This window comes from Mustela nigripes, chromosome 12 (assembly GCF_022355385.1).
Source record: "Mustela nigripes isolate SB6536 chromosome 12, MUSNIG.SB6536, whole genome shotgun sequence".
Taxonomy (NCBI): domain Eukaryota; kingdom Metazoa; phylum Chordata; class Mammalia; order Carnivora; family Mustelidae; genus Mustela; species Mustela nigripes.
The window spans coordinates 3,569,360-3,592,567 of record NC_081568.1 but is presented as its reverse complement, the minus strand read 5'-3'; the positions used below and the strand labels follow the sequence as shown (position 1 = coordinate 3,592,567).

General features: G+C 43.8%; 1 protein-coding gene across 7 annotated transcripts in view; it reads right to left on the bottom strand.

Moving 5' to 3' along the window:
- ADAMTS16 (ADAM metallopeptidase with thrombospondin type 1 motif 16) overlaps positions 1–23,208 on the bottom strand; it is a 148,379-nt gene that overhangs the window by 62,581 nt on the left and 62,590 nt on the right. For 6 of the 7 annotated variants that reach the window (XM_059416848.1, XM_059416842.1, XM_059416847.1 and 3 more), the window contains 4 exons: positions 21,157–21,310; positions 6,704–6,799; positions 1,572–1,720; positions 71–243 (listed from right to left, as the gene is read on the bottom strand). In XM_059416848.1, coding sequence (XP_059272831.1) covers positions 71–243; positions 1,572–1,720; positions 6,704–6,799; positions 21,157–21,310 — 572 coding nt within the window. The remainder of the gene's footprint in view (positions 1–70; positions 244–1,571; positions 1,721–6,703; positions 6,800–21,156; positions 21,311–23,208) is intronic. The other variant, XM_059416846.1, reaches the window with a different exon arrangement.

Here is a 23,208-nt window from a genome sequence, read left to right as displayed (position 1 = left end):
ATCACACCCGTCTAAAGAGTACAGGTAACAAAGCATGGGGTCGTTAGTAGAGGAGGGATTTAGGATTCACCTTCCACTTGGGTGTATGGCTTCCACGTGTAGCGCCATCCTCGAAAGCGCTTGTCATTGTACTCTGCACACTGCAGCGCACGGAAGTCAACGCTGTTGTGCGGACATTGCTGACTGTTGCAAAGCCTCAGCGTACGAGTGGATCCCTCACAAAACTTGCCTCCGTGCGATGGTCTGCAACAGGAAGAAACCCTGCGTTTAATAGCCACTCTCCCCTCGCTGGAAACTAGGCTTACTGGAGAGATGAGCAGATCCAGTTAAATGGCTCACAGTGATGAAGGAAGAAGTCTGCACCCCCAATGGGACCATGACTTTTTTTTTTACCATCAACAGCATGATCCCTGTTCCTGACGTCACTAGGGCAAGTTACAATGTGGAAGTGGGTCTGCTTGCCACCTGTTCACTGCTGGTGCCCAGCAGCCCGGCACACCAGACAGAGGGCAGGGCTGAGACGGACATCCAAATCCATCGCTTTGGCTGCTGTCTGCTTCCCTGCAGCCAGGCCAGGGCAGCAGATCAGCTCAGGAACAGTCACCTCCCACTGGCTGGTGCTAACAGCAAAGAGGCTCTGCTCACTCCTAGAATCCATGTGGACCCAGCACAGAGACGGCCTCCTCTCGATGCAAGGGATGCACTAGGCGTCACACATGAGGGACACCACCACGAGGCTGCAACAGGACTCGTGTTTTAAACCAACTGAGGTGCGAAAGGAGGCCTGGGACAGTGCCCCACGCCCTGCTCTGGGGACCGCCTCTGATGGTTGCCAAAGTAAATATATTGGAGGAAAAACCAAACAAACATTTGGCTTTTTTTCACATAAAAAATTGTTCTTACCAGTTTCTTATTCATTTGTTTTCTCTATGCTTTCATGATTGATTTGCTTATTTAAGGGAGACTCTTGGAATTGCACATAAATGTGGTAAAAATCCATTTCCTGAGTATCACTGCAAGGTCTGTTTCCCTGTGCTGTGGTCAAATACTTCTTAGCATCTTAAGTTATACCAAAGAGACACCCTTGTTTGAGAAATACTTGACTAAAATGACTTCCTTATTTAGCTATTCTTTTTTTAAAAATAATTCTAATACAGTTGACATACAGAGTAATATTCAGATGTGCAATAGAGGGGTTCAACACTTCTACACATCACCTGGGGCTCGTCATGACGGAGCACGCTTTCTCCCCACCACCTGTTTCGCTTGTCCGCCATACACCTCCCCTCTGGTGACCGTTGGCGTGTTAAGAGTCTGTTTCTTGCTTTGTCTCCTTACTTCTTTTATTTTTTTCCCCTTTGTTGTTTGTTTCTTAAGTTCCAATAAGAGTGAAATCATATGATATGACTTCCACTTAGCATAATGCCCTCCAGCTCCATCCAGGGGGTCATACCTTCTCACTGATTCCTACAATACTATGTGACGTACAGATCAGTATTACCATACGGTTGCTGTTGGGAAGGTTCACAGCTTAGAAAGTGCTCGTGAGAAGGAAGTGCAGATGTGCTCACTTGGGATTTGTGCACAGGCGGTCTCTGTGAGACACCCCTCCTCCGCAGGTCCTGGAGCAAGGGGACCAGGAAGACCAGTCCGACCAGTGGCCATGGGTGGGCTTGGGGCCTTCATCACCATATTTGACACACTGTCCTCCACGGCACCACTAGAAGTCAAAAAAAGAAAAAAAAAAAAGAAAGAAAGAAAAAAGAAAGGTTGACATGACTCACGGACTGAGTCCAGGGCTTCCGTGACACTCAGCCCTGGGGAGTTCTGTAGGACATGAGGACACCAACATCCCACCTTCAGGCAGCACATCTTTTTCATTAACAAAAAGAAGTTAATGTAACTTCTTTTTTCTTTCCAAACCTAACGTGGTTTTATAAATCCCCACAGAGGGAAGATCTAGAGAAGAATCCTTTTCTAACATCTGAGCTGCTGGAATTCAACACATTTAATTAAGGGGTGTTGCACAGACGTTCAACCCCATGGTTGAGCTCTCCAGTGAGTGAACTCCAACCTTTCCTGGAACAACGTGCTTTTCATAGTTCTTTGAGAACAGACGGAGTCTCAGGCAGAAAAGTCCAGCTGGAGGTTCCATGTGACTCAACACCTGGTCATTTCTGGCCAGTACTCTATGTCTTCACTCCCCAGCACCTGGGCTCAGAGACTGGAAGCCTGGAGGTTGTTAGAGGATGCATGTCAGAGGTCAGACGGCTTCCCATGGAGATAAAACAACTCGCACAGGAGCTCCATCTGTCCCTACGAAGCTGGAGATGCTATCAGCTCTCCTTTCTCAAGAGGAGTGCCCATCAATGTTAGTTCATGCTAAAAACCATGGGTTTTCTTCATTGCCATCACACATAAAGGACACACAACATCTAATATTGTTCAGCCGTGCTCGTTTTCTACCCATGGCGTGGTGTAGATTTCAAGGATCTTCAGGCCGTCTGTTGAGAGGAGAAAACAAACTTGCTTGTCCCTTGAGGCTGGCCTGCGTGGGGCAGCAGAACCAGCCTTAGCACTGGGCTGGAGGATGGGGTGAGGCCTCCTCTTGTCTGTCTCCAAGATTAGGGCCACCAGATTTGTTCTGGGTGAAAAAAATGGGGCTTTACAAAAGGAAAATAATAACACTTCCATTATTGATTTTGTTCAGTGAAAACACACCAAGTTGCTGGCGTCTGACCATTGGTGCTACACAGAAATGGCAGTTACAAATAGTTTGATTAAATATCATTTAAGGAAGAAAAACTAAACGTAAGTAGTGAGGACTAAAACCTTGTCCATTCAATTTTTTGATTCTTCCTGAAAAGCAAATAAATAAATATGTCTCTCTTTTGTTACCTCCTGGCTACACCCCAGGTGATCAAACAAAGTCCTGGAGTCCCCCTGACACCCTCAACTCAATGGGGGGGAATGCAGCTGTCAGCAAGGCATCTGCTCCCTGATGGCTTCATGAGTCCAGAGAGAGAGCTGGATCTGGAAAAAGCAGGGCCGGCTCCTGTGGACTTCATGCAGGGAGGGACAGAGAGGGACAAGGATGGTGTCTGTTCTGATTGTTTTGTCCCATTTTACAAGAATCAACTGGTCAGAGCTTTCTGATACAAAGACAGAAAAGGGGAACACAGGAACCCACAAGATGAAAACTCAGAAAATGTTTTCAGGTTTTCAAGTCACTTGACATAATTCTTCCTCTCTGGTTATGATTACGCCAACAGGCTTGTTAAGTGGATTTTGCTTTTGGTATTTAAGGATTACTTTAAGGTAATTTGGTTTAATTTTGTTTTAAAGTGACATGAAATATTTACTTCTTAAAAATTTACAGTTTATTCTTTTTATTTTTAATGTAGAAAAATAATTATACAGATGAGTATACTCTTAACTTTGTAAGTGATAGCACACGACACATTCTTCCATTCTGTGTCTCCACCTCACAGTGTGTCTGCAGCTCACCCCTTGGAAGTGTGTAGACAGGTCTCTTATTCTGTATTTGGGGTTCTGCTCTCTTCATGGACATCTGCACGATTCCCTGTCTCCAACTGTCACAATTATTTCTGCCGTGAGCAGACTTGCCAAGGCAATTTCTGCTCTTTGTACTACAGTATCCTCAAATGACTATTCTTTTAAATATTATTAAAAAAAAAAACTTTCTGAAAATCTGAGGAGAAAGCACTGTCCCTTCTCCCATGGAGGTTGGGGGAATGCATGGGTTTGGGCAGGCACAGACACACAAACATGTGAACTCACACACACAAATGATCTGGAATAGAATTCCACACAGGTCACAGACCCATGAAGCCCATCGTGAGCAGGTCAGGGGAAGAGCCTGTGTTCCACCGAAACACCGGTTAAGTTTTTGAGGACCATCCCATGTTTCTCACCCTTTTATATGTTATTGAGGGACACTGGCTTTTGAGAGAAGGTTGTATTTTAGGATGCAAGATGGTGTGATGAATGCGTGTTTCTGCTATGATGCTATCCCCACAGTCTGCATGTCACACCTAAACCCAGCACACACAGGGAGGACCTTGATAAAATACAACAGTGGAATTGGGGATATGGGGAGAAAGGAGCCTCTGTATTAGTTCTGAGGCTGTGTGGCCTCAGGCAAGTTACTCGGAGGCTCTGAGTCTGCATGTTCCCCTGAGAACCTTAGGGATGGTCCAAACTACCAGAATAAATTGTTCCAAAAATGCAGTTCAATAAGACAGACCAAGTACCTAGCACCAAGTATAAGCATAATGTGGAATGGTTTAATACAACGTGGGACCCACAATTGTTAGAGAGCTCGAATCAGCTTTCATATATATTAGGCTGTAGTCTGAACCCCTTGTCCTGGATTCCCCATGGTGTGCTCACAAAGGACCTAAGTATCCTTTCCCTGGAAGGTTCCTGAGTGCACTAGGGGGTGCTGCAAGGGACTCACCCTCACAGGGAGATTGTGAGGATTGGAAGTATGTCATGTACTAAGGATGGAATCTGATACCACAAGATGCAATGTAGTCCCATTTATCACCATGCACAAGCCTCAAAGGAAACACAGTGTAGAGAGAAATAGGCTCCCACACAGGAGAAAGGTACACAGAAACAGTATGGTTACTCCCAGTACACACCAACTGCTCTGGGATATCCAAAGTACTGAGATACTGACTGCTGGTAATATGCATGTCTAAATCAAAGAGCCAAAGAGACACACAAGAACCCATAATACAGGAAAATGCACAACTAATAGCAAAGGGACCTTTCACAGGAGCCTCCAATGCTGTCCCACCATGGCCACCATGCAGCCTCAAGGCAGAACACATCATTCCTGGGTAATTTTAGGCATATATTCTGGCTTAAGATGCACTAATTCTTTTTTATAATAAGGAAAGACCCATCTTTGGAAATACAAGGGAAAATGGTTTAACAATACCAAGGACCATCAATGTAACTGTGCTTTCAGGGTAAATAAAATTTAAGCAGAATATATAGGTTATTCTGAGGAAGGCCCACAGCTCTGAAATCAGTCCTACAGGAAGCAGGTGATCAGAGAAGCACCCTGTGCCCTGCCTTGTGACCTGGAACTCAGGGGCAAGAGTGGGATGGTGGCCGATCTCTTGGAAAATGAGGATAATTTTGCAAATTATCAACTGAAGAGTAAATTTTAGATAATTATGTGCAGAAAGTGATCACGGGCAAATTAATACTGAGGCACATTCCCTGGCATCCTGCGACAATGGGCATTTCCACACCATGGTGCATCCCCATGTCCCTTTCTTCTTCTGAGAGTCTAAAAGCATTTTTATTCAATTTTGGGAGGTTATGAGTTATGTAAGTACTGCTGCTATATATGTGGAAGGATTTAATAACCCACTCCCACCCTCTCTGGGGGATTTCAAATAAAGCTCGAGAGGTGTGCAGGAGAAACAGTCTCTGGGCGTTCTTTTCACATAAGCATGAGCAGCTCTCTTCACATCCTCAGTCAGTGTTGCAATAATTTAACCTGAAAGCATGAGATAGTACTGTTTGCTAGCATTTTAACCCTTGCTGCCCATGCTCACATTTAAATAGACTGAGGCTGTTATAAATTTGATTTGGAATCTAAGCTATTTAGAATCAAAGATATTTAGACATTTATCTCTTTCATATGCATTAGTGTCACTAAAAAGGTCACACACTAGGACGCCTCGGTAGCTCAGTCGCTTAAGCGTCTGCCTTCGGCTTAGGCCATGATCCCAGAGTCCTGGGATCGAGTCCCACATCGGGCTCCTTGCTTGGTAGGGAGCCTGCTTCTCTCTCTTCCTCTGCCTGCATATGCGTGTTCTCTCTCTCTCTCTGACAAATAGACAAACAAATAAAAATCTTAAATAAAAAGGTCACACACTGGGCGCCTGGATGGCTCAGTGGGTTAAGCCGCTGCCTTCAGCTCAGGTCATGATCTCAGGGTCCTGGGATCGAGTCCCGCATCGGGCTCTCTGCTCAGCAGGGAGCCTGCTTCCTCCTCTCTCTCTGCCTTCCTCTCTGCCTACTTGTGATCTCTCTCTGTCGAATAAATAAATAAAATCTTTAAAAAAAAAAAAAGTCACACACTAAGTGGCACAGAAATGGGTTCAGGGATCATTTGGGTCCAATATATCTCTATCTTTATCAATGGTCTTGTATTTTAAAAAGTAATGCACAAGGAATCAGAATACTACTCTTGGAGGTTAAGGTAATTTATTTTTTAATTTCAACAATAAAATTATTCTCTTCCAGTGAGTAATAAATGCTCTTAATGTATTTCTTCTTAATATATTTCTTTCCCCCACCAAAGCCTCTGTGTCTTTAACAATACTATCTAACTCGGATTCTGTACATGGTTGAAATATGGGCAAGAGTTGAATGTTCCCCTTATTAAACAGAGGCAGTCGCACCTGCTGCCTGGCATATACATTTACTGATTGCAGATAGCCCATCAGTTACACCATCAGGAAAAGGGCAAAAGGAAGAAGGAGCTGCCTTCACAGTATCAATATAAATTAAACACCATCTTCTGTCCTGGGGGTAGATTTGCACATGGAAACGAGGAACATGGGCTGACAAAATACCAATGCAGGAGAGGGGAGATGCAAGGGTGGAACAGCTCTGACATCTGAACATGACTCTTGACCTAAGACTGGCTCCTTACCATGTCATGTCCACAAATAGTGCCTTCTGCTGCGGGCATAAACTTAGTCTCACATTTCCTTCCAATCCGGTGGCACCACAGGGCTTTACAAATATCCTACCAGAGAGAAAAGGTCGTCACTATTACAGATGGTTCACAAATCTATAATAAAATATCACTGAAAAATTTAAGGGGAAAACAGCTGATATAAATTTAAAGCTGATAATAACTTAGCAGTATATAGAAAGAAGACCCAGAGACTCACGTTCTAGACGTGGTCCAACTTAATTCCACCCCCTGCAACTTTATTTATTCATATGTATTTTATCATAAATTTAACAAACTTATACTTTCTAAATTAAGAAGTAAAATATGCTTAATCCAGAGGTTGCAGAAAACAAAAATTAAAATTAAAAAAACTGATAAAACCCAACATTTTATAATTCGTTCTTGACCCACCATTCACTAAGCTCTCCAAGTCTGAATGCTCATTTTCAGATTAAAGAGGATTATGTCTGGGGCACCTGGGTGGCTCAGTGGGTTAAAACCTCTGCCTTTGGCTCAGGTCATGATCCCAGGGTCCTGGGATCGAGCCCCGCATTGGGCTCTCTGCTCAGCAGGGAGCCTGCTTTCCCCTCTCTCTCTGCGCCTGCCTCTCTGCCTACTTGTGATCTCTGTCTGTCAAATAAATAAATAAAATATTAAAAAAAAAAGAGGATTGTCTGATAGCCATTTGCATATCTTGATTTGAGAAGTGTCTATTCATATCTTCTGCCCATTTTTTGATATGTTTGCCTGTTTTGTGTGTGTTGAGTTTGAGGAGTTCATTATAGATCCTGGATATCAACTTTTTGTCTGTACTGTCATTTGCAAATATCTTCTCCCATTCCGTGGGTTGCCTCTTTGTTTTTTTGACTGTTTCCTTTGCTGTGCAGAAGCTTTTGATTTTGATGAAGTCCCAAAAGTTTATTTTTGCTTTTGTTTCCTTTGCCTTTGGAGACATATCTTGAAAGAAGTTGCTGTGGCTGATATCGAAGAGATTACTGCCTATGTTCTCCTCTAGGATTCTGATGGATTCCTGTCTCACGTTGAGGTCTTTTATCCATTTTGAGTTTATCTTTGTGTATGGTGTAAGAGAATGGTCGAGTTTCATTCTTCTACATATAGCTGTCCAGTTTTCCCAGCACCATTTATTGAAGAGACTGTCTTTTTTTCACTGTATATTTTTTCCTGTTTTGTCATAGATTAATTGACCATAGATTTGAGGGTCCATATCTGGGCTCTCTACTCTGTTCCACTGGTCTATATGTCTGTTTTTATGCCAGTACCATGCTGTCTTGGTGATCACAGCTTTTGTACTAAAGAGGATTATGAAAGTTTCTGGTTTGTCCATTCATCCATTCATCCATTCATCCGTCTGTCTGTCCATCCATCTGTCTACCCACCCACTCACCCACCATCTTCAACTTTTGATGAAGACCTAGAATATGCCAGTTGCCTTGCTAGGAGGATGGTTCCCTAAGGAATACGACCCAGATCTACCCTCTGGGGCATGGTCTAAGGGAGAGGCAAAGTTGCTGTAAGTCACCATATGTTGCCTGTGGGAAGAGATGCTCCTATAGGAGGAAAGCACAAGGCTGGGTGAGCTTGTCGGAAGGCAAGGCAGGGACACCTAGGGAAGGGCTCATGGGAAAATTAGATCTCTGAGCCAACCCTGAGCTTGAGGGGTTTACTGGGGGAGACGAGATGGCATTCCAGGGAGAGGGAGCAAAGGATTTGTGCAAAGGAAAGAAGATGTGAAGGAAGAAAGCTGTGTGCAGAGTAAGGAAGACCCACACCGTTGGCAGGGCAGTAAAATGAAACATGATCTGAGGGTTATACACCATGAAAGTCTCTCCAAGTGCAAAGAATGAGCTTCCCTTTCCTTTCCTTCTGAGCCCAAAGGAACGTCTTACTGAACGGCAAGCAGCAGCACTCAGAACAGGATAGAAACTTCAAGAATGCTGGTGGCAGCTTGACTGCACGGGAGGAAAACATTTTGTAAATTATCTGCACAACTGTTCTGAATATTTGAACAAGCACTACATTATTTCCCAAGACATTTACTGGCTGTATCTCCTGGGTGATCTGTCTCGTAAAGAAAACCAACACAGCCACACGTCAACATCATTTTGCTTCAAAGATGGCTTTCCACTGCCTTTATGCTTCCACTCCCTGTTTCATGGTGCTGAAAGATGTGCTCACACAGAGCTGCTCTACATCGTTGTGAGTGATCAATATTCATTTTATTGTCTTCGAACTATTCTCGAATCTCCTCCCTATGCTTCCTAATTACATGTTTAGAAACTGAGGCCATACATGCATTTTCAGTCTGTATCTTTCTCATTCACAAATCAGCTTTGGGGAACTTGGTGGCAAGAAGGAAGCTTTTGATGTTTTACTTTGTGTATCGACTGTGTTTATTTTGAAGACGCAGGAGAACGGCCTATGGTTACGACTGCTGTAATGCTCTGTCTCATTTCCCTGTGAGTCCTCGAAGATCACTGGGCGTGACTGGGGCAAACGTGTCACGCCTTTCGTCGTGTTAATTGGCATGCTGACTTGGGGCCTCCGCTCCCCCAGAACCACGTTTAGGGATCAGAGCCATAAGAAGACCTCAAGGAATCTGTAAAAGCAGGGGCCTGGGTGTCTGTAACTCTCCTAAGAGACAACTGGAAAGCCCTGTTGGCTTGCAGGGCCACAACTTGATAGATCACCAGGATATAAATAAAGCTTCCTTGAAACTGGAGCTCATGGACCCAGGCTCAGTGTCTGGGTGGAAGCATGGCAGGAAGCATGGCAGATCAGAACCAGAGTCTGTACAGCACTGCAGGGTAGGCCTGCCTGCCCTTGGGTGGTGGCCCACAGACAGCAGCTGGCCAGAGGGCCTGCACCCCTTCAGGAGGCTGGGTGTGCACACAGAACAAGGATAGGCACGAATGGATGAATGGGTGAGAATGAAAGACGGGCCCCTTCCTGCGGTCAGGCCAGCTGGGAGAGGGACACAGTGGTCCAGTAGAGGGACTGAGCTTCTGAGCAGATAGGCATATCGGTGTGGACTGGAAGGGAAGATCTGGGGGAAGAGTCCCTTGTCCTCCTTGTGTGTTTGAGGATGGCAACACCTGCTCATGGACTTGTCCTGGGAGCTAAATGAAGTGGTTGTAGGTAACATGTCCAGCTCGGGCCTGGTACCTGGGAGGCACTGAGCCAGCTCCAAGGGGTAAGGTGACTCTAGCCCACAGGCCGCTCTCCGCTGGGCTTCATGGCTATGCCCTTAAGGAGCCCGTGGTACGGATTCATGGGACAGTTTCAAAGATCAGCTGAGAGGATACAAAACAAATGATGTTTCAAAAAAAAGTGAAATTATTTTTATGTATTTGTCACAGAGAGCTGGCTCAGTGTTGGTACCTAGCTGGCGTTCAACACGTGTTCTGAGTCAGCTGAACATCTGTTCATTCGTTCCCAAGGAAACCCTGAACAGGATGAGTGGGGACATTTTTCATGTAAAAGGAAGTTAGTAATGGTAAGTGCAATGTTATCGTAAGAATATCGAAGATGAGGGCACCTGGGTGGCTCAGTGGGTTAAAGCCTCTGCCTTCGGCTCAGGTCATGATCTCAGGGTCCTCGGATCGAGCCCCGCATCGGGCTCTCTGCTCAACAGGGAGCCTGCTTCCTCCTCTCTCTCTGCCTGCATCTCTGCCTACTTGTGATCTCTGTCAAATACATAAATAAAATCTTAAAAAAAAAAGAACATCTAAGACGATACAGGTGGCCACCTTATGTTTGAAAATATATATCTAGATCCTACTATTTAAAGTATTTCTTTTCATTTTTGAAGATTTATTTATTTATTTCAGAGAGAGAGAAAGAGAGAGAGAGAGAGAGAGAGAGAATGCGGACGAGCAGGAAGAAAGGAGGGAAGGGGGAGAGGGAGAGAGAAACCCAAGTAGACCCCCTACAGAGCTCAGAGCCCATGTGGCCCTTAAGTATTTTCATAATATTCTTACATTGTAGTTTTCTGGAACATTCTGCAGAATGTAGATGAATGGGAGATACTATTAAAAGTGGCTTTTTTACTATTAGGTGACGGGGTGTGGGCCTATTCTTATTGATTTTGAGGGGCATTCTCTGAACCTCCTGAATTTTGATGCTTGTTCCCTTTGCCATATTGGGGAAATTCTCCCCAATAATTCTCTCTAGTATACCTTCTGCTCCCCTCTCTCTTTCTTCTTCTTCTGGAATCCCAATTATTCTAATGTTGTTTCGTCTTATGCTGTCACTTATCTCTCCAATTCTCCCCTCGTGGTCCAGTAGCTGTTTGTCTCTCTTTTGCTCAGCTTCTTTATTCTCTGTCATTTGGTCTTCTATATCACTAATTCTTTCTTCTGCCTCATTTATCCTAGCAGTGAGAGCCTCCATTTTTGATTGCACCTCATTAATAGCTTTTTTTATTTCAACTTGGTTAGATTTAGTTCTTTTATTTCTCCAGAAAGGGCTTTTATATCTCTCGAGAGGGTTTCTCTAATATCTTCCATGCCTTTTTCGAGCCCGGCTAGAACCTTGAGAATTGTCATTCTGAACTCTAGATCTGACATATTACCAATGTCTGTATTGATTAGGTCCCTAGCCTTCGGTAAAATATTAGATTGGCAGCTGACTTATCCACAGAGACCTGGCAGGCCAGAAAGAGCTGGCATGATATTTTCAGAGCACTAAATGAGAAAAACATGCAGCCCAGAATACTATATCCAGCTAGGCTATCATTGAAAATAGAAGGAGAGATTAAAAGCTTTCAGGACAAACAACAACTGAAAGAATTTGCAAACACCAAACCAGCTCTACAGGAAATCTTGAAAGGGGTCCTCTAAGCAAAGAGAGAGCCTACAAGTGGTAGATCAGAAAGGAACAGAGACCATATACAGCAACAGTCACCATACAGGCAAAACAATGGCACTAAACTCATATCTCTCAATAGTTACCCTGAATGTTAATGGGCTAAATGCCCCTGTCAAAAGACACAGGGTATCAGAATGGATAAAAAAACAAAACCCATCTATATGTTGCCTCCAAGAAACTCATTTTAAGCCTGAAGACACCTCCAGATTTAAAGTGAGGGGGTGGAAAAGAATTTACCATGCTAATGGACATCAGAAGAAAGCAGGAGTGGCAATCCTTATATCAGATCAATTAGATTTTAAGCCAAAGACTATAATAAGAGATGAGGAAGGACACTATATCATACTCAAAGGGTCTGTCCAACAAGAAGATTTAACAATTTTAAATATCTATGCCCCCAACATGGGAGCAGCCAACTATATAAACCAATTAATAACAAAATCAAAGAAACACATCAACAATAATACAATAATAGTAGGGGACTTTAACACTCCCCTCACTGAAATGGACAGATCATCCAAGCAAAAGATCAGCAAGGAAATAAAGGCCTTAAACGACACACTGGACCAGATGGACATCACAGATATATTCAGAATATTTCATCCCAAAGCAACAGAATACACATTCTTCTCTAGTGCACATGGAACATTCTCCAGAATAGATCACATCCTCGGTCCTAAATCAGGACTCAACCGGTATCAAAAGATTGGGATCATTCCCTGCATATTTTCAGACCACAATGCTCTAAAGCTAGAACTCAACCACAAAAGGAAGTTTGAAAAGAACCAAAACACATGGAGACTAAACAGCATCCTTCTAAAGAATGAATGGGTCAACCGGGAAATTAAAGAAGAATTGAAAAAAATCATGGAAACAAATGATAATGAAAACACAACGGTTCAAAATCTGTGGGACACAACAAAGGCAGTCCTGAGAGGAAAATATATAGCGGTACAAGCCTTTCTCAAGAAACAAGAAAGGTCTCAGGTACACAACCTAACCTTACACCTAAAGGAGCTGGAGAAAGAACAAGAAAGAAACCCTAAGCCTAGCAGGAGAAGAGAAATCATAAAGATCAGAGCAGAAATCAATGAAATAGAAACCAAAAAAACAATAGAACAAATCAACGAAAGTAGGAGCTGGTTCTTTGAAAGAATTAATAAAATTGATAAACCCCTGGCCCGACTTATCAAAAAGAAAAGAGAAAGGACCCAAATAAATAAAATCATGAATGAAAGAGGAGAGATCACAACTAACACCAAAGAAATACAAACTATTATAAGAACATACTATGAACAACTCTACGGCAATAAATTTGACAACCTGGAAGAAATGGATGCATTCCTAGAAACATATAAACTACCACAACTGAACCAGGAAGAAATAGAAAGCCTGAACAGACCCATAACCAGTAAGGAGATTGAAACAGTCATTAAAAATCTCCAAACAAACAAAAGCCCAGGGCCAGACGGCTTCCCGGGGGAATTCTACCAAACATTTAAAGAAGAACTAATTCCTATTCTCCTGAAACTGTTCCAAAAAATAGAAATGGAAGGAAAACTTCCAAACTCATTTTATGAGGCCAGCATCACCTTGATCCCAAAACCAGACAAGGATCCCACCAAAAAAGAGAGCTATAGACCAATATCCTTGATGAACACAGATGCGAAAATACTCAACAAAATACTAGCCAATAGGATTCAACAGTACATTAAAAAGATTATTCACCACGACCAAGTGGGATTTATTCCAGGGCTGCAAGGTTGGTTCAACATCCGCAAATCAGTCAATGTGATACAACACATCAATAAAAGTAAGAACAAGAACCATATGATACTCTCAATAGATGCTGAAAAAGCATTTGACAAAGTACAACATCCCTTCCTGATCAAAACTCTTCAAAGTGTAGGGATAGAGGGCACATACCTCAATATCATCAAAGCCATCTATGAAAAACCCACCGCAAATATCATTCTCAATGGAGAAAAACTGAAAGCTTTTCCGCTAAGGTCAGGAACACGGCAGGGATGTCCATTATCACCACTGCTATTCAACATCGTACTAGAGGTCCTAGCCTCAGCAATCAGACAACAAAAGGAAATTAAAGGCATCCAAATCGGCAAAGAAGAAGTCAAATTATCACTCTTCGCAGATGATATGATACTATATGTGGAAAAACCAAAAGACTCCACTCCAAAACTTCTAGAACTTATACAGGAATTCAGTAAAGTGTCAGGATATAAAATCAATGCACAGAAATCAGTTGCATTTCTCTACACCAACAGCAAGACAGAAGAAAGGGAAATTAAGGAGTCAATCCCATTTACAATTGCACCCAAAACCATAAGATACCTAGGAATAAACCTAACCAAAGAGACACAGAATCTATACTCAGAAAACTATAAAGTACTCATGAAAGAAATTGAGGAAGACACAAAGAAATGGAAAAATGTTCCATGCTCCTGGATTGGAAGAATAAACATTGTGAAAATGTCTATGCTACCTAAAGCAATCTACACATTTAATGCAATTCCTATCAAAGTACCATCCATCTTTTTCAAAGAAATGGAACAAATAATGCTAAAATTTATATGGAACCAGAAAAGACCTCGAATAGCTAAAGGGATATTGAAAAAGAAAGCCAACGTTGGTGGCATCACAATCCCGGACTTCAAGCTCTATTACAAAGCTATCATTATCAAGACAGCATGGTACTGGCACAAAAACAGACCCATAGATCAATGGAACAGAATAGAGAGCCCAGAAATAGACCCTCAAATCTATGGTCAACTAATCTTCGACAAAGCAGGAAAGAATGTCCAATGGAAAAAAGACAGCCTCTTCAATAAATGGTGCTGGGAAAATTGGACAGCCACATGCAGAAAAATGAAATTGGACCATTTCCTTACACCACACACGAAAATAGACTCAAAATGGATGAAGGATCTCAATGTGCGAAAGGAATGCATCAAAATCCTTGAGGAGAACACAGGCAGCAACCTCTTCGACCTCAGCCACAGCAACATCTTCCTAGGAACAACGCAAAAGGCAAGGGAAGCAAGGGAAAAAATGAACTATTGGGATCTCATCAAGATCAAAAGCTTTTGCACAGCAAAGGAAACAGTTAACAAAATCAAAAGACAACTGACAGAATGGGAGAAGATATTTGCAAACGACATATCAGATAAAGGACTAGTGTCCAGAATCTATAAAGAACTTAGCAAACTCAACACCCAAAGAACAAATAACCCAATCAAGAAATGGGCAGAGGACATGAACAGACATTTCTGCAAAGAAGACATCCAGATGGCCAACAGACACATGAAAAAGTGCTCCATATCACTCGGCATCAGGGAAATACAAATCAAAACCACGATGCGATATCACCTCACACCAGTCAGAATGGCTAAAATCAACAAGTCAGGAAATGACAGATGCTGGCGAGGATGCGGAGAAAGGGGAACCCTCCTACACTGTTGGTGGGAATGCAAGCTGGTGCAACCACCCTGGAAAACAGCATGGAGGTTCCTCAAAATGTTGAAAATAGAACTGCCCTATGACCCAGCAATTGCACTACTGCATATTTACCCTAAAGATACAAACGTAGTGATCCAAAGGGGCACGTGCACCCGAATGTTTATAGCAGCAATGTCCACAATAGCCAAACTATGGAAAGAACCTAGATGTCCATCAACAGATGAATGGATCAAGAAGATGTGGTATATATACACAATGGAATACTATGCAGCCATCAAAAGAAATGAAATCTTGCCATTTGCGACAACATGGATGGAACTAGAGCGTATCATGCTTAGCGAAATAAGTCAAGCGGAGAAAGACAACTATCATATGATCTCCCTGATATGAGGAAGTGGTGATGCAACATGGGGGCTTAAGTGGGTACGAGAAGAATAAATGAAAGATGGGATTGGGAGGGAGACAAACCATAAGTGACTCTTAATCTCACAAAACAAACTGAGGGTTGCTGGGGGGAAGGGGTTTGTGAAAAGGGGGTTGTATTATGGACATTGGGGAGGGTATGTGTTTTGGTGAGTGCTGTGAAGTGTGTAAACCTGGTGATTCAGAGACCTGTACCCCTGGGGATAAAAATATATGTTTATAAAAAATAAAAAATTATATTAAAAAAAAAGTGGCTTTTTTTTTTTTAAGATTTTACTTATTTATTTGACAGAGAGAGACAGAGAGAGAGAGAGAGAGGGAACACAAGCAGGGAGAGTGAGAGAGGGGGAAGCAGGCTCCCTGCTGATAAAAGAGCCCGTTGTGGGGCTTGATCCCAGGACCCTGAGCCGAAGACAGGCGCTTAGCGACTGAGCCACCCATGTGCCCCACGGGTGAGGGTTTTTAACTTTACTAAGGACAAAGCTCTCGAGCACAGGATGCAGGTGATAGCGTGCCCTGACAACTCGTGACCTGCGCAGTCTCCACCTGCCGCACGCCCCCCTGCACACTTCAGCCCATGCTGGAACCTGTTCAATCCCCAGTTCAGTTCTTCAGGCAGAAACAAATAACAGGAGTTAGAAGAGCCTTGAAATGTCATATAATCCGTGTTACTGTTATTCAACATATCGAAAAGTATTTGAGACATTGGTATCCTAAAGATAAAACTGACATTTCATAAAAATGTGACACTCTACTCCAGAAAACAAATAGAAAATCCAGTTCCTCAAAAAATCAGATAATAAAATGACCATGAAATGACCAAACAACCAAAATTCAGTTTTACCCTCTTTTATCATACTTCAATTGAACTGCTAACTTCTAGACAATAATGTGCAATGATTGTATTAAATTAAACATTATTGTTGTATGTCATTACATTCTTAATTAAATTTCAGGGTCCTCTTGGAACAAAGACCCTATTAAATCATACGTCTAGGGCCAAGGAGCTGGAATGTAAGACATGCTGGGCGTGGGGGGAAGCTCCCAATCTCACAACAGTGCCCAGGACACTAAGGTGATCAAATTTCAAAGCAATTCTAGCAGTCTGCATTACAGACTGTGGGGTCAGACCGCCAAGCACAGATGATGCTGGCAAACAGAGCAGGCACCAGACGAAGACGCCGTGTTTGTAATAACTAATACTTCGGGAGAAAATTGCTGAAGTCCACACGGACAGCCCATGCTTGCTTTCATCCCTGCAGAGACGGAATCCAATCCTTAACGAAGGCGCTCGCTTTCCAGTCTGTCCTGTAATTTAAGAGCTGTGCTCATGAAGACCGATGTCAGGCATAGTGACTTGGTTGAGTTAGGTGTTCCCACCGAACACCCCAAATGAAACCAACATTTCCCCATGATTCTGCTGGAAATTTATTGGGAGATTTCCCGACAGTGAGTGCACTAACCCCAGAGCCATATTCTCAATCTGTCGCTCCTAGACTCTCCGAAATACCAACCAAAAATGCCATCAGAAGGGATGTTATAATGGGATCTATAATTTATCACAATTATTAGTTTTTCAAGAAGTAGGGTGCTTTATCACTAGTTCCAATGATCACCCTAAAGGCATCAGTGGACAGAAAAAGCCGTGGCCATATGGGTGGGTGAATTTACACACAAGTATGTAAACACACATATACCAAACACACACCTGTCTGTCCAAGAGACAGATGCACATGAACTTGCATTATCTATTAACTTTTCCAGCTAAACAGCACATGGACTTGCAAGAGTCCAGGCACCTATCACGTGCTCAGCACATGCTCCCTGAGGAGCCCTTAGGGTTAGTCATCAGGTAATTTCCTGTTATTTATTTATTCATTTTTCAAAGAACTTTGTTTATTTATTTGGGAGAGAGAGAGACAGAGAGAGACCATGAGCTTGGGGGAGCAACAGAGGGAGAAGCAGACTCCCCACTGAGCAGGGACCCCCAATGTGGGACTCAATCCCAAGACGCTGAGATCATGACCTGAGTCGAAGGCAGACACTTAACCGACCGAGCCACCCAGACATCCTGCTTGTTATTTATTAATTTAATGTCTCCCGTCAGTAAGTTTCTGGATCTTTATACTTCAACCAGCAAAACAGACCCATTTTCATAAAACTTCAGAAGGAGTTCATTGAAAAAAATTCAATTTTATAACTGAAAATGTTCTGAGATGCTTAATTCACAAGGAAAATAATCTAAGTGCCCCAAATTTGAGATTCAGGGCCCTAGAGATTCTGGCCACATAAGTCATATTTAACTTAGAAAATCCATCAAGTTTATTCAAGTTGAAGAATGATTTTATATCATCGGGAATGAGCTGACACGACTGATTTTAAAGGATGCAATTTTTTTTTTTTTAACTGAAAAGGTATTTTCTCTCCTGTCCATGATGAACTGGTACCAGGCTTACTTTTCCACACACAAAAACTGCATGAAACTTGACAAAATATATGGGCCAGCTCTTTTAGGCTTTGGACCAGGCAACACAGTCCTTGTCCCTGGAGACAGGGAAGTTTGCCAAGTGAGCGCCAACTTTGCTCCAACCATCTGGTTGGGAAGAATTTCCTGACATGGTGCAGCGAGGTGGACCCCAGCGCACACTGACAGTCTCCCCGTGTGGAGGACACCGAGAACAGAGCTGGAGCTTGCAGAAGGAGCTAGAACCTGCGGGATTCTGTGGAGCCGGGAAGGAAAAAGCCATGTTAAGTAGGAAGCCCCGGATGCCTGCCTAAGGATTTCCCGTAGGTTCTTCCTCATCTGTGGGGTGAACGGGTGATACACGGACACGCCAGTGGCCTAGAGCAGGGCAGAAGCTCTGGGCTGAGCGCTGACCGGCTGGATGACAGAGGTCATGCCGTGTTGGGAGACACTGGAGTTCTGGGCACATGTGACAGAGAAACCTCAGTGAAGAGCCCGAAGTCCACGCCCCCAGCCCAGAGCACAGGCTTCGCCCTCCAGCGAAGGAAAAGTTGAATGAGAGGAGCCCTAAGGAAGAGCCAAACCAAGCCTCAAAGGATGAAGGGGTCACCTATTATAATAATACTCGACAAAATTTATATAACATGAAGTGATACTGCATTACAATACGCTACAAATAGACTCAAGGCTATGAAGGAAAAAGCTGACAGAATTAGTGGTAAAGAACAGGAAATTTCAGTGGAGATTAGAGAATATAACAAATCAGATCGTGTTTTTGGAACCAAACCTTAAAATAACCTAAATGTGGAGTTTGCTGAATTGTCTCAACAAATGGTAAGGAATGCCAGCAGACACAGATGATGATCGGCTTTTTAATCAGAAACAACGGAGAGCAGGTGAACATGGAAATGTCGCCTGAGAATGTGTATAGGAAAAGAAAGAGGCGCCTATATTCTCCGGAGCAACCACTAGAAATCAAGAGGAGGAAGTATAGCTAAGATGCAAATTGAGGCAAAAAACCAGAGTTGTTAGAAGTTTAATGCAAAAGGAAATAGAGGAATAAAAAAGAAGTGTGACCAATGGGAGACTGAAGATAAAACCTATTGACACAATTCCCCATGTTAATACCATAAAACAAATAAATAACTACATCCCTAGAAGTAGAATATGCATTTCACAAAAGTCAACCCACTTTCGTGATAAAATTGCTCTGTGATCTAGGACCAGAAAGCAACTTTTTCATTTTGATAAAGGGTGACTGTAAAAACCAACAGCTAACATCATATTTTTGTTTGTTTTTAAAGATTTTATTTATCTATTTGACAAACAGAGATCACAGGTAGGCAGAGAGGCAGGCAGGGAGAGAGGAGGAAGCAGGCTCCCCACTGAGCAGAGAGCCCGATGCGGGACTCGATCCGAGGACCCTGAGATCATGACCTGAGCCGAAGGCAGAGGCTTTAACCCACTGAGCCACCCAGGCGCCCCCCTATTTGTTTTTTTAAGTTAAGTTTTAGTTAACATACAGCGTTCTGTAAGTTTCAGATGTATGATATAGTGCTCAGCAAGTCCGCATGTGACTCTGTGTTCGTCACGGTAAGTGCGCCCTTAATCGCCATCCTGTCCCCACAATTCCCCCACCCTCGTCCCCTCCAGTAACCTTGGTTGTTCTCTATAGTGAAAAGTCTGTTTCTTGCTTTGTTTCTTTTTCCTTTACTTGCTTTTTTCCCTCAAATTTCACATATGAACGAAATTATATGGTATTTGTACTTCTCTGACTCACTTCACATTGTCCCCTCTAGCTCCATCCTTGTCATTACAAATATTTCACTCGGCATTTATGAAGATCCAGAATAAGCAACCTGTATCGACAGTGACCGAAATCAGAACGATGGTCCCTTACCGGGGTGGGGAAGGCACTGAATGGAAGAGGCATAAGGGAACTTTTTGGCTTTATGGAAGTGAGGACTGTCTTGGTCAGCATACTGCTTACATGGGTAAACACAGTTGTTAAAGTTCCAGCTGTACCCCTAAAATGAATCCATTTCACTGCATGCAAATATTTCCTCAGTTACAAAAGAGGTACTTCGTTTAGCCTCTTCCTTCCTATTTTTTCCAAATGGTGCCAGGGTACCATGGGTGATACGGTCCACAGTCACAGAGCAAAATAACGTGAAACCAGAGGTATGCTGTAGGAAAGCCCATCTTTGGGAAAAAAAATTAGTCCTATGTTCCCTGTCCTTAACAGATAGAAGAGTAACATTCAAGAACTACCTAGGGATTTCCCATGGAAGAGGAAACATTAGGAATACACGCTGATTTTACTGCTCCTGCTCCAAGCTGACATTACCCAGCTCAGGAGATAAGGATCCTGTCCTGGAACATGGTGGTGATTGGCCTTAGGGGGAAATCTTGAGTTTAGAAGAAAATAGATTATCTCATCAGATTTAAATTGGGAATATTCCTTGTACATTATGAAATGTTGGAGGTTTCCCGAGGATCATATTTTTGTCTACTTTCCTCTTGATTTCATTGCAAACTAGAATAAAAGAAATCTCAGAAATAGCTACTTTTATTTAATTGATGGTTAGCTTTCTTTGGGGTTCAGTCCGGCAAGCTCCCAGATCCCGGCCAGCCCTTCTGGCATGGGTGCGTGTCTCTGTGTCACACACAGAATTTATATCAGTCATGTCCCTGGACTCAGCGGCAGAGATGACACCTTCTATGAGAAACTTCTCTAGAAGCCCTGTTTTTGAAAAATTTAACAAGCATGGTTCTCTAGACAGACTGTTCTCCACAGTAAATTCTGCTTCTATCTGAAGTAGGTAAAGCAGGGCGGTGCTGTTTTCTTAACAGCATTTGAAAAAAATGCAGAGCATTAATTTGCCAACTTACACCAAGAGGTTATTGCTGAGGTCCCACGTGATAAATCAGAAAGCAAGAGCGACCTAACAGGCCAAGTCAGTTCTCCAACGAAAACCGATACCCGCACCAGTAACCACCAGCATCCTCTTTGCCAGGAGAACATGTGTTTCCTGTTATCTAAGACCAGCCCTAGCTCACAGGATTTGACATTTGGTAGGTACCCAATAAACGCAGAATACATCAATGTCCGTCACACTGCATAAAACGGTTTTGTGAATCATACTGCACCGAGCACTTGCCAATAATCACTTGCCTTTTTAAAATCCAGCATGCAGAGCTTGGCTTTCTCTCCAAACTGCCACTTGCACTGAGTGTTGGCGTCGTATAACTCTCCCGGCAACTTCTCGGGGTACTGGTACTCCTTTACCGGCTTCGGCTCATCGGCGAGGCACAGCGCTTGGGCGGTGCTGAAATGCACAGGACACAGGGCTGCTGGTGACTCTGCGAGGCTTACCAGAGACGCACGTCCGCGAGGCCAGGCTGTTCTGCAACCTGACAACACTCCCCGCACAGAGAGGAGGGGGCCTTCTTCCCCCAGGGTCCCACAGGACATCTACCCCCACTCTATTTAAATACCGGGGCCGCATTTCCCGAGACTGCTCAATGCATTTCACCTTTTCCAGGAAGGTGATTTGTTCTTCACGAGATTCCTCAAGCTTATCGTGGGGAAAAGGGAGACGGACTAGCTCAGCAGACGTTCAGCGTGAGAAGCACCGGCCGCCAACTTTGGGTCCATTCCTTGCCACGGACAATCAGAGGTTGGAAGTGGGAACGGTGTGAGACTAGCCCAACCCACCTATCTCAAAGACAGAGGTTTTCTTTCTTTCTTTTCCTCCTCTGTCCTTCTCCCCTCTCCCCGCCCCCACGTTCCTTCCCGGGGCCAGGGGCCACCTGCACACCAGCTCACAGCCTCCAGAGGTTCCCCTGGAGCACAGCAACAGTTCCCACCAGCAACACTCCACACAGGCTAATTTCTGACGAGGTTCCCAAGTCAAGAAGGAGATTAACTCTGCTTAAGTTCACTCGATGATGACTAAAGACCACATAATGATGCCTTCCTTCCACAAATAAGGCATTCCCTTCCCCAGCAGGGACAGGCAGAGTTATAAATTTTGCATTCACAGGGAGGGCAAACAGCATTTGCACATAGCAACTAAATCTTGCTTGCAGATTTCAATAAGCCAGAAAAATCTCCTTTGCATTTGCAAAACAGTGAGTGACCGCAGACCTGCCGCGGACCCCTGCACTTTTCTCTGTGGGGCTGCCCACCTTGACTGGCAACACTCTGGCCTCAGTCTGCACCATCCCATCTCAGATTCCACTGCCTTTGGGTCCACTCAGGCATGACTTCGATTCACAGTCACCCACGAAACACAAGAGTGGCCCCGGCTACAGTAGATGGGACATCAGTTCTATGTAAAAGGAGGTCAGAAGCTTTTCAGAGCACACTGAGAAGTAGAGATTAAATCAACTGATGGGGAAGTGTGAAGAGCAGGAACTGGGTCACTGTGGATGTCCAACAGATGACCTGTCTGTCACGGCCACTGTGATCATACTGCAAAGGAATATTTTTAAGTAAGGAAAAAAATGATGAAAAGCATAATTAGCATGTCAAGACACGATCTAGCAATTTTGGAATTCCATCGGACCTTTCTCTGATGGATCGCAAATGATGTCTTCATAGGAGTTCGGTGTTCCCCATTATGTCCCCAAGGCTACGTCAGGATAGCACTGATCCCCATCCTCTGGACAGGAAACCAGGAAAAGTCAGCCAAACTGACTGGCCCCAGCAAGAGACTGAAAACTAAAACAGGTTCACAGGTTCAGGAATTTTTATAGTTTGTGTAAATGTAGAAGCACAGGCACGAGGACAAGGTTTTCATCCAGCCAAGAAAAATGCCCTGCACAGACTGGGAACCTGGAAGAAGCTGGGAGCCCACCAGGAGATGCAGGAGCACACCTGCTGCTGGGATGAGCGGGTCGGCCCCATCGGGCGTCACCTTTGAAGGGCAGCAACTCCCCATGTGGGTCTCAGCCCGGTGCTCCAGGTTAGGTTCCTGCTTGGGTATGTCTGCTCCTCCCCCCACTGCCCGAGCGGGCTCACGGCCAGGCGCAGCACCAATGGGGCAGGTGTGAGAAAACCCCATGGTGTGGATAGAGAAAGGAAAAGCCACTGGACAAAGAATCCACTAGCATCCACAGGGGCGAAGCATGTTTGGATTGTGTGGCATGCCCCAGACGAAAGCCAGGTGGCCTGCATGTGGGAAGCCAAGTGATAACGCTCATAGGAGATTACATGGAAGAA